Below are 12,176 nucleotides of genomic sequence, written 5' to 3' on the forward strand. Positions count from 1 at the left end.
ACTCTGTCATTGCTGTCACACGACCAGGAAGATTTTAAAAACCGAGATGCTGCCACTTAAACTAGATTTACATTTTCTGCGTCCTTTCCTTTCTTTTTTCCTCGCCACCAGATGGATGATGGTAAAAGCATCCGTTACAAGGATCTGTACGCATTGTTTGAGCACATCCTGGAGAAGACGATGCGTATGGAGCAGAGAGACTGGAGCGAGTCACCCGTGAAGGTGTGGGTCAACACGTTCAAGGTGTTCCTGGATGAATTCATGACGGAGTATAAGCCCATGGAGGGAACCATCGGCAGGGTAAGACCAGTAACATCTGGATGAATTCATTAAATGATAACAGAGAAATTCTTTCATAGGATATAACATCATAAAATTGCTAATCTTAAGGCATTACTGGTAAGAAATACAGAGAAAACAAATTTTGTCATGTTTGCTTTTTTCAGGCTCCAAAACGAGAACGCAAGAAGTCAAGGAAGAAGGAAACTGATATTGTGAGTTTGTTAGTTTCAAAGAAAAAATTACTTTCATACCATCAATCATAAAAAGCAGATATTGCAACCAGTTCTGCAAAGATTTAAAACAGGGCTTCACAAACCTGAGTGGTAGATACTAGGGGTGCAACGATACACAAAATTCACGGTTCGGTTCGATACTTTGGTGTCACGGTTCAATATTTTTTCGATACAAAAAAAATGTTCATGCCTTTTTAATTTGTCATTTATTAAACTTATAAATATATATTTTAACTCAAAAGTACAGTTTTTAAATTTAATGTTGCTGAAACAAAAGTAATTAAAAAAATAAATCTGATTGAGGAATCACTCATCTTTGGAAAAGAGAGTTTATTACAGAGAAATGGCTCTTCCCAAAATAAAAGCAATACTATACACTTCTTCTGGGCTATATTCTCAGCAGCATATTGTAGCGGGTCAGGGCTGTTCGGGGTTCTGTTTGTACAGTTATGTTTTGTTTATGTTGCCATAGTGACGGGTGACGCCCTCTCGCTGCGACGGTGTGTCCTTCCGGGGTCAGAGGGCGCCCTGTGTGTTGTTGTTGCTGTGTGGTTGCCGCGCTGAGTAGTTAGCTAGCGGCAGTGTTCTTCTGCAGATGTCAATAAACGGCTGTGCTCCCTGGCTAGCTCACGGGAAGCAAGACCAAACGACACCTCCGTTTCCTCGTTGTCTGAGCTCGCCACATTGGTGTCAGAAGTGGGATGATGGTGGCACCCCATGTTCTGACCCGAGTGACTTTTCCCCCGCCGGTCATGACCGGCCGGTGCGCCAAAAGAAGGCACCTGGACATTTGCAGGACTTTGTGTGGGGTAATGGGGTCGTCGGGGACGACTAACCCCTTAGGTGGGGGCTATGTAGCGGGTCAGGGCTGTTCGGGGTTCTGTTTGTACAGTTATGTTTTGTTTATGTTGCCATAGTGACGGGTGACGCCCTCTCGCTGCGACGGTGTGTCCTTCCGGGGTCAGAGGGCGCCCTGTGTGCTGCTGTTGTTGTTGCTGTGCGGTTGCCGCGCTGAGCAGTTAGCTAGCGGCAGTGTTCTTCTGCAGATGTCAATAAACGGCTGTGCTCCCTGGCTAGCTCACGGGAAGCAAGACCAACCGACACCTCCGTCTCCTCCTTGTCTGAGCTCGCCACATTGGTGTCGGAAGTGGGATGATGGTGGCACCCCATGTTCTGACCCGAGTGACTTTTCCCGGTGCGCCAAAAGAAGGCACCTGGACATTTGCAGGACTTTGTGTGGGGTAATGGGGTCGTCGGGGACGACTGACCCCTTAGGTGTGGGCTATGTAGCGGGTCAGGGCTGTTCGGGGTTCTGTTTGTACAGTTATGTTTTGTTTATGTTGCCATAGTGACGGGTGACGCCCTCTCGATGCGACGGTGTGTCCTTCCGGGGTCAGAGGGGCGCTCTGTGTGTTGTTGTTGCTATGCGGTTGCCGCGCTGAGCAGTTAGCTAGCGGCAGTGTTCTTCTGCAGATGTCAATAAACGGCTGTGCTCCCTGGCTAGCTCACGGGAAGCAAGACCAAACGACACCTCCGTCTCCTCCTTGTCTGAGCTCGCCACAATATTAAACATATCAGGTCCCCATAAGGAGAATCATGTGCTAACGGCTGTCTAAATGACTCGGGTAAAGTTTGTAGCATGCATGCTTGTTGTTTTTGTCTGCTTCCACTTGTCTTTGCACTAGGATGATGTCGGCGTAAATGTGCAGTCATATTCGTTGTGTTCCCACTAGTCCTGTCAGCGTTAATCTCGTTGAAATGATGTTAACGCCACAACACGGCAAATCTCCGTTAACGAGCTACCCCTGCATGGGGCTAGACGGCCAACACGTTAACGAGCTAACTGCGCTAACACACTAGTTCCCACCCATGTAATTGAGCATTGCGTGGCACATCCAACATACTGTTTTACTTTAGTCCATGACGCGCTTACCTTCAGGGTCATACTTCACATGAAAACCAAAATAATTCCAAACGCCAGATCTGAATGAGGGTGGGGGAGGTTCAATTTGCCATGTTGCAAGGATAGCTTAACTTCTGTCTCGCTAGCTTGCCCTGCGCTCTTCCTTCTGGCAATGCTGTCTGTGTTGAACGCTCAGTGGATCTTCGCTCGACAGTGCAGCCTAGGCGGAGTAGTCGAACGCAGATTCACTGAGCGCTCAACACAGACAGCATCGTCAGAAGGAAAGTTGATAAAATAAATTACAAATTTTGTATTGTTCGATACATATGCGTACCGAACCGAAAGCACTGTATCGAACGGTTCAATATCGATACGAGTATCGTTGCGCCCCTAGTAGATACAGACATCTTTTATATGCAGTCTCTGCTTCATATGTCAACTGAGCTGACTGGCAGGTCTGCTGCCCCCTGCAGGTGGAGGAACACAACGGCCACATTTTCAAGTCCACTCAGTACAGCATCCCCACCTACTGCGAGTACTGCTCCTCCCTCATCTGGATGATGGATCGAGCCTGTGTCTGCAAACGTAAGCACTACACACAGAACACATCTGTCCAAAACACACATTTAGGAACTGAAGTCAAAGCTCCAGTTTACCCTGCCCAGGACAGGTCACCAGGATACCACCCTGGAGACAGGCCTGGGGTAGGGACTCGAGAGCGAGCCTCTGTGGCTCAGCTATGCTTAGTTAAAAAAAGCTCCTTGGGTCCGCCCTCATGTGGAGGGCACAGGAGGTGCTGTAGGATTTTTTTGTTCCAGCTTTCAAAACTACTTTGTGGTTGTCATTGGGGAAAAAAGGTTAACTAACCAGAAACCCTTCAGCATGGTGGGGGTACAGTGTTTTAGCTTCCAAAAATAAAAATGAAGACCAAATAACGAAGGAAGTGTTGCCATGTGTCAGTGCCAAATTATCCTTATTAGAGCCTTATGTTTATTAGAGCAATGTCACAAAGTGTGGCTCACAAGACTGTTGAATTCTCAGTTTGTTAGTTGGCCTCGAGGAGATAAAACATCACATCTAAATTATCTACAGTCCATCCACCCATATACACATCCATCCACCTTTTTTGTGATGCTTATCTGGGTAAAGGTTGCAGGGGCATCAGTCTAAGAAGAGGTACCCAGGCCTCCTTCCACCCATCCACCTTCTCCAGCTCTTCTCAGGGAATGCTAAGACGTACTTGAGCTGGCCGAGAGACATAACCTCTCCAGCATGTCCTGTGTCTACCCTGATTGTTCTCCCAGTGCGCAGGAGTCATCCTTATCAGATACCCAAACACCTCAATGTGAAGGAGCAGCAGCTCCAGTAGAGAGCGGGGTCCACCCTAGACAGGTCGCCAGTTTATTGCAGGGCTAAAGCAGAGGCAGACAGCCATTCACACATATGGCATATTTATCATCACCAGCTAACCTGACACGTATATCTTTGGACTGTTGATGGAAATCCAGGGAGAGCTTATGCAGACTCATGGAGAAAGCAGGACATAGTGGATAGTGAGTGGGTAGATTTGAACACAGGACCTGCTTGCTTGGAGGCAACAGTGCTAACCACTGCACAATGTTTCTGGTCTTAAAGTGAAATATAAACAGGTGCAGCAGGCATTTTTATCTTTAAAACTGCAGGGATAAGAGCTACGTGCATAACGTCTGTTATCTTAATGCAAAATCATAGTGAGGTGACACTTTTCAGCACTGTTGCTTTAGTTTTTCTGTCAGTAACTGTCAGCTGTCCGCTGGTCAGTTTAAAATCAAGCATTAAGCTGTCTGCCCAGGATCTTTCTCTCTCTCTCTCTCACACTCACACACACACACACACTAGGGCTGGGCCATATTATACCGTTCACGGTAATACCGGTATAATGTTAGGCAACGATAGGAAAATGAAATATCGCGATAGAATGGGAGTAAAACGCGCATGCGCAGTGCCTTTGTTTTCATACGCACATGGCCGATTGTTGAGTGAAACAGATGAACCAGAATTGGTTTGTAAAAATGGTGCAACTTCCGTGATGTGGAACTGGTTTGGTGTTTGTCCGTCAGATACACAACAAAGCACATTTTTTTGCAGAACATGCAAGCGGCCGTTCTAAGATGCTCTTAAATCTGGGAGTAATCTGGGTCCTAAACTCCGTATGCTTCAGGTCAAACAACACTGCAGCATCACTTAGAGTTAAAAACTGTCTAAATTCTTTCATCTTTAATAAAACGATCAGCATTGCTGCTTTACCAGGTGTAACTATAAAGTTTAACTTCCAGGCATCCATGAAAACAAAAGTTATTACATTTAACGGAGTTAGAAGTTAGCAGGAAGCTAGCGGAAGTTAGCTCGCTAGTTTCGCTAGTTACCTAAGCATGATATTGCATGTTCTGACTGAGAGATTTCTGAAAAAATTCAAACGTACAGCTCTGCTATCACTTCCACCATAAATGAAGACAGGAAACTAAACAGCAGTGACGTTTGTAGGGTTACTGAAGTTTGGCTAGCTGGTATATAATGATGTGCTACGTGATCGCTAGCGACACAGCTATGTTAGCATAACATAAACAGTGAAGCTGGAGGACGAACACTAACACTTTTCCACTTATAAAAGTTAACGTGAAGGTTCTTCATGGTTAGAGACAAATGCAATCGCATGGCAGGATGCTGTAAACGGACCAAACTTCAGTCAGGAGAACAACTGAGATAATCCATCCACAATACGAGGTTAGTCATTAATATACTGCAACAACATGGGAATAGAGCAGCTACCAGAGAATTCAACATTAATGAATCAATGGTACAGAAGTGGAGGAAGCAAGAAGAATGAGTTTAATAAAGTTTGATTTATCTGACTGCTTTGTTTCGCTTAATGTGCCTTATAATCCCGTGCACCTTATGGTCCGAAAAATGCGTACTGCACACTGCAGTTTAATGTTGCAAAGCACCTCTTTTTGACTTCAGTGGATATTATACATGGTTGTGCTCAGGATATGTCAGCCCATTTCTACTGGAAATGCCTTTTGGTTAAACTTTCAGCAAGGAATTTGCATTTGCACTGTTACATTTTTATAAAGCTTTAATGTACATAAAAACCAGCTTCTTGTTTAAGTGAAAATAAATGGAAGGTTGTCTTTTTGCGCTAGTAATGTTGTGGAGTTGTATTTTGTCTCGCATCAATTATATCGTCGGTTATATCGTTATCGCAAATTTTCAAATATATATCGTGATAAATATTTTTGGCCATATCGCCCTGCTCTAACACACACACACACACACACATATATAAAAATACACACCAGCCGCAGATCCTAATGTTCTCCTAACTCACTTACCACACCACTCACACTCAAAACTGTGTAGTTTTTCTTTCCACTCACATGGCAGTCCTTACACACACACACATACGCAAAAAACTAACACACTTTCCCTGCGTGCCTGAGTGTCTGCAGAATTCGATTAAACCTCCCTCTCCTTTCATGAGTCCGTCTTTGATCTAGTTACAGAGCTCCATCTGCACTCTCTGAGAGCAGACATCCCATCCCGGCTCTCTGCCGCCTCCACGCTTGCCCTAGCCTTTGAGGTGGTAAATGTCTACAGCACCGACTGCCGCTGTCGTGACTGTGAGGAGTTTGTAGAAATGCCTCCCGTCTGATTGTCGTTTGTTTTGTCTACAGTGTGTCGCTACGCCTGCCACAGGAAGTGCTGTTCCAAAATGACCACGAAGTGCAGCAAGAAGGTAGGTGGAGTTCCTTTTTTTATGTGACACTTGTTTTAAGATGACACGGGTTCTCTCCGCCGTTCAAAATATGTAGCCAACAATCGAAATCACAGTGCAGTATAATCATTAGCTAAAATAATCACCTTTTGCCCTTTTGGTTTATTTTGTGGTTTGATGTCGTCTGAATGTGTTACAGTATGACTAAAGGAGTTTGTATCAAGTTTTTCTCCATTAATCCTACTGAAAGAATTTTAGCCCTGAAAGAAAGGAAGTCATAATAAATAAAAAGTCCCGTGCGTCATCAGTACACACAGATGTTTACCAGCTTTAGGTAGATATTACTGTATAATGCAGATGGGAGTTTACGTTTACGTCATCCTTCATCATCGAGCTGTAACGGTCACTGGTCTGTGCAGCCTGCCAGTGGTTCAGTTTAATGTGCAGCATTATTTACGTTTGCAAACAAGTACGACCCGGAGCTGTCGTCACGGCAGTTCGGCGTGGAGTTGTCGCGTCTGACCAGCGAGGAGCGCACCGTACCCCAGCTGGTGGAGAAGCTCATCAACTACATCGAGATGCACGGCCTCTACACAGAGGGCATCTACAGGAAGTCGGGCTCCACCAATAAGATCAAAGAACTCCGACAGGGGCTGGACACGGGTGAGGCTGACTCACAGATCAATGAGACACACATTCCAAATGCATATTACAGGATTCCTGCCGGGGCGTTTAAAAGTGTGAAACAAGTCTGAAAGTCAAATTGAGAAAATAAAGATCCTAAAAAGTACGTGTCGCCATCCTAATGAGCTGGTTTTATGGGTGAAAATGTGTACTGTCATAAAAATGTGGTTTAGTTGGTGACTAATTATCACTAATTACAAAGTACAGCTGAGACAGATGGCACTGTTATGGAAAAAAAGGAATTTTTAATGAGGACTAAAAGCTAAAATAAACTTGAATCCTGCCAGTTTTCGTGGCCGTTTATTAAATGATTTTTAAACTACATGTATGAACTACTGCATCATTTGGACCAAAGATCAAAGAGAAACCATGTTAACTTGTCTGAAATCATGCTCTTTCAGATGTCAGCAGCGTGAATCTGGATGACTACAATATCCACGTTATTGCCAGTGTGCTCAAACAGTGGCTCCGTGACCTGCCAAGCCCTCTCATGACCTTTGAACTCTACGAGGAGTTCCTGAGAGCCATGGGTAAACTCATGCTTATGCTCTTTACCGTCTGTTTGCTGGTTTTCAGCCCAGGACCGAGTTAGCTTGAAAAAATGCGTTTGCCTGAACTCTGTGGTGTTTTTCTGCCTTTTCAGGTCAGCCAGACAAGCGGGAGGTGATCAACGGAGTGTATTCTGTGATCGACCAGCTCAGCAGGACACACCTCAGCACACTGGAGCGCCTCATCTTCCATCTGGTCAGGTGAGTGATGACTTGAATCAATATGACCAGGCAAACAGCTTGTGCCTGGAAAAAAGGGTTTTATAATAAGATCTGAATCATGTTTTTGAGCATCAGGTCGAAGCTGCAGAGGTTTCAGGGCCTATTATATATATTATTATTTTCACTAGTCGTCAGACACACTGGATTAGAGCTGTGTTCAGTGGGAATTGCACATCAGGATTAAAAGTATTATGCTGTTACAGGATTGCCCTGCAGGAGGAGACAAACAGGATGTCAGCCAACGCCCTCGCCATCGTGTTTGCTCCCTGCATCCTTCGCTGCCCCGACAGCATTGACCCACTGCAGAGCGTCCAAGACATCAGCAAGACCACAGCGTATGTTCACAAACTGACCCTGCAATTTTACAGTCATTATTCATTAAATGCCAGAAACCTGGTATACTGCTGTAATTACAGCTTAATAACATCTAAATGTAACTGCATCTTTGGGCTGATGTCAACAAAAAAAACTTCAGCCTCTTACATTTTGAAAAGGGGGTTTTCAAGAAAAACAAACATCTCCTTATCCAAGTGTGTCCAAGCCTATCATAGGGTACCAGAGCATCTCTGCTCTGTTTGCTTCCAATTTAAATGGCTCTCTGGTCCGCAGGTGTGTGGAGCTGATCATCAACGAGCAGATGAGCAAGTACAAGGCTCGTCTGAAGGACATCAGCAGTCTGGAGTTTGCAGAGAACAAAGCCAAGAGCAGGCTGACCCACATCAGGAGGTCCATGGTAAGATCAAAGTGCAGTAGGTGTTAGCATAGAGGCTGAGGTTGTCATTGAGCGAAAGTTTTTTATTTTTTATTTACTCCTTCCTCTCACTCCTCATCAAAATGGATCCGTTTTCAGCTCCACGAGCAGCTGGCATGGTTGTCGCCATGGCAGGAGTTCATTCCTGTGTGTTTCTTTACATGTGTCATCAACACTTTTTGCTGTGTTTTTCTTACACATGCAAAAAGGTGACCCAAAAAAAGCATTTGAAGGGGATGGACACTTGTGTGAATCATTCATTTGTGAATTATTCTGCTGTAATAATACCTCACAGGAGTTTAATTCTTTACGTCAAAGGTCTCTTTGGGACACATAAGATCATTTATACCAGGGAAACAATAACCTCAGAAGAAAAGTGTAAAGTTCTCAAAAGCACCCTAGTGGACTGACGTACTTTCCAACTGCGTAGTTTTAGTAAATGGTGATGATGCAGCCACTATTCATGCAAGTAATCGGCAAGAAACTGAGATAAGAGGTTCATTTAGGCAAAAAAAGCTACAAAAGATTCAAAATTGGAGAAATTGAAAATTTCAGCAGGAAGCAGCTCATGCCTAAATACAGTATGTAACATTATACAGTATACCTTCTATTACATGATTTCACCCAGGAATGCAATTATTGTACTCCCTAAGGAGCATCCTGCTGTGTAATCTGTCTTTCTGGAAAGCATTATTCGGGAAGATGAGCTAACTTGTGCTTCACAGGACAACCAAATTCCTCCAGCATCCACATGGATCCACACTTTCCAAATAAGAGTGTTTTTTAATGATTTGCAGGTTCAGAGCTATCTCGCCTGGATTTGTTCTTATAGGTAGAGCATGTGTAAAGTGCCACACGTCCATGGTTGTTGTTTTCTGGGCCAGATCTGGTCAGCCAGTCACAGTAGACCCTAGTTCCCAACTTCCCACAGCAGACCCTTGTTGGGCTCTTACATAGTTTTTGCTGTCATAAAACTGCAATGCACCAAGGACAAAAAACAAAAGCAAAGACACATTAACTGGTGAGAGAAACAGAAATGTCTGAGTTTTATCTTTGTTGAAAAGTGAAAGGTGAAAAGTCGTCTTTTGAGGCTGTTACAAAGACTTGCATTCAGCCTAGTATGAATCATGAATTCACGTTTGCCCACTTAGGAATTTCCTGTTAATTAACTTTTTAATCGAACCTCAGCATTGTTCAGTTGCCTATCAATTCCTCCCTCGGCGTCTTTTTACACTGGGTATTTTCTGGTTGGGAAGATTTCTTCAGATCTTTCTCTTTCTAACCAACTGTAGCTCATTTTAATCTGGAAACCTCTTTTGACCTGTAAAATAACCAGATCCATACTAAAATGATAACCTTCACCGCTCCTTAATCCTAACCTGTCCTTCCTCCTTTCCTCCCCCACACCCTCCTTCCAGAAACCCGTACTAATTGCCGTTAGGTTTATGAGCATTACCCGCACTACCACCCCGGTATGTATGCCCCTCCCACAACATGTACCCGCCCACCACCAGTCCTGTCCTGTCCATCAGTCTCTTAATTCCGTCCACTCATGCCGTCTGTAACACCACTCATCTCATATACCTGTAAGCTACTTCTATGTCAGGTGTCTGACTCTTTGTTTGTGTTGCTGTTTTGTTATCAGTGGGTTGGCTAACATGCAGCGCAGCAAATCATACAACACCAGAAGTCTTTCAGCTGGCATTGTTATATCGTTTATTATAGCAACGTGGCCTCTGGCAGCCAGGTTGGGTGTTTGTATTAAATAATTAACATTGCTGGTAATCATTTTCTCACAGTTTCAGTTGTAATTTGAAATAATGTATGTAATGTATGTCTTCTGTTTAGCAACTGATTATTGATTATATTGATCAGAAGTATAGGAAGGTGGAGAGGGTCTGTAAGCACAACTGTACTCAAATAAAAACATTAGCTCGTTTATTTATTGTATTAATATTAAGTATTATTACGTTTAATATTAGCTATAAGTTATTGCTTCAATTCTTTTTAAATATACTGGTTTGTCGTCATCATTAGCAGTATATCAAAAGAGGCCGACTTCAACATCATAAAACTGTATAAAAGAGATGGATGTAGCCATTGATGAACTATTTTAAATCAGGATTTTTTTTTATTGGCCAGCAGGGGGCAGCTCGTCTGGTTGCCATAAGAAATCAGACTGTAGAAGTCAATGGGGAAAAACGACCTTTTTGCTACAGTCATTTATGACCTCAGTAAACATTTTCTTCATACCCTTCATAAAGCCTGGTGTTCATCTTAGACTACAAGAGACGGCAAAGCAGCTTGTGCTTTAGCTAATGGCTGCTTTATGTTCACAGCAGTCCACAGCTACATGAGGATACGGTGTCCGTAGTTTCTCTGTCTCTGGTTTCAAAAAGCCTCGACAACAGCAGACGAAATGTTCAAATTGACGCTTTAAATCAATGGCTGCTACAGTCTAAAGTTGACTTTACAGTCAAGCAAAAGTTGAACTACTGACCTTTAAGTCAAATAAGCCACAGCATTTTAAACACAAAACAGTGTTTATGTGCAGTGTAGCCTCTCCAAGCATTGTTGTTTGTATAAACTGTATTTATACACTACATTGTTTCTCAGATAATGTACTGTAGCTTTGTTGTTTGTGTAGATTTAATTATTAATATAAACAAATAGTAATGTTCTGTGAAGTCTGGAGGGAGGCAAAGTAAGCCATTATCTTGACTAGTACATAGTAAGCATATATATATATATATATATATATATATATATATATATGTATTAGCTACATCCAGATGTTCCATAGGAGACATCTTCTCACATTAAAAGACTTTGTGCCGTGTTCACACTTGACGTTTAACATTTCCAAAAACAAACTGCACTATAAATAAACCCTGAAAATAGAGAGCATATGCTTTCGGCTACGAAAGCATTGAGGCTAACTTAATAACATCAACTATTTCAGGTTAGCAGAGCTGCATCATAAGCAGTAGTGTGCATTTCTACAGCTTCACGGCTGCCGTCACTGTTCTTTAATCACTGCTGAATGTTTATGCTTCTCTCAAAAAAGGCAGCTCACTAACTGTAGCCCCACTGATCGCTCTTTGCTTTCTGTTTCTGTTTTACAATGTACAGCCTAACACAGCTAAAGTTAAGGTAATGCCAACCTGTGTGTGTGTGTGTATGAAGTGATTGTGTGTAACTGTTCGTAGTGATTATCACCTGACCTCATAGTCTTTCTTTTTAGCAGTGATGTGGTGAACTGTGCTCAGTCTATCTAGTCAGTATGTGGTCAGAGCATCCACCTACACCTGTAGCAGCTTAGCTTTGTGTGCTTCATCACTGTCTCTCCCTGAACATTCTGGTCACTTTGGACTTCCGCTAACACACTGTCTCTATAAGTGTGTGTGTGTGTGTGTACTTGCAGAGCAAAAGCCGTGTTTGGCAAAGCACCACCCACACGACCTCACCTCCTCTCAGCCCCAGAGCGCCCTCTGGGGTTGATGGAGAAACTGCCGTAGGAGGAGGAGGAGTGGAGGACGCAGCAGAGGCCGTGCTCAATGACCAGCAGGAGCTGGCGATGCAGCAGGAGGAGCGAATCCTCGCAGAGCAGATTGAGAGTCTGCAGAAAGAAAAGTATGCCGTTTCTGTGGTCATACTGTTACATTTAAGTTGTGCATTCCTGTTACACATGTTACATATTTAAAGTCAGACAACAGTGCAGGCTTTAAAACCACCTAAAAACTAATGTAACTAATGTCACCTGGAAACTCAGAGCAAACATAAAATTTATTTTTGTTCT

At 43.4% G+C, this 12,176-nt stretch overlaps 1 protein-coding gene across 8 annotated transcripts in view; it reads left to right on the top strand.

Moving 5' to 3' along the window:
• Positions 1-12,176, top strand: part of LOC147325092 (unconventional myosin-IXAb-like) — a 158,568-nt gene that overhangs the window by 142,979 nt on the left and 3,413 nt on the right. For 3 of the 8 annotated variants that reach the window (XM_086299383.1, XM_086299387.1, XM_086299388.1), the window contains 12 exons: positions 112-300; positions 447-494; positions 2,892-3,003; positions 6,132-6,193; positions 6,643-6,835; positions 7,258-7,386; positions 7,500-7,605; positions 7,830-7,961; positions 8,236-8,359; positions 9,796-9,849; positions 11,510-11,530; positions 11,802-12,010. In XM_086299383.1, the coding sequence (XP_086155509.1) occupies positions 112-300; positions 447-494; positions 2,892-3,003; positions 6,132-6,193; positions 6,643-6,835; positions 7,258-7,386; positions 7,500-7,605; positions 7,830-7,961; positions 8,236-8,359; positions 9,796-9,849; positions 11,510-11,530; positions 11,802-12,010 (1,379 nt within the window). The remainder of the gene's footprint in view (positions 1-111; positions 301-446; positions 495-2,891; positions 3,004-6,131; positions 6,194-6,642; positions 6,836-7,257; positions 7,387-7,499; positions 7,606-7,829; positions 7,962-8,235; positions 8,360-9,795; positions 9,850-11,509; positions 11,531-11,801; positions 12,011-12,176) is intronic. The other 5 variants (XM_086299384.1, XM_086299385.1, XM_086299390.1 and 2 more) reach the window with 2 other exon arrangements.

Source organism: Aulonocara sp. 'chitande type north' Nkhata Bay, linkage group LG7 (assembly GCF_057382095.1).
Source record: "Aulonocara sp. 'chitande type north' Nkhata Bay isolate Kocher_YH1m ecotype deep benthic linkage group LG7, A_spYH_male_GT1.1, whole genome shotgun sequence".
In the NCBI taxonomy this organism is placed as follows: Eukaryota; Metazoa; Chordata; class Actinopteri; order Cichliformes; family Cichlidae; genus Aulonocara; species Aulonocara sp. 'chitande type north' Nkhata Bay.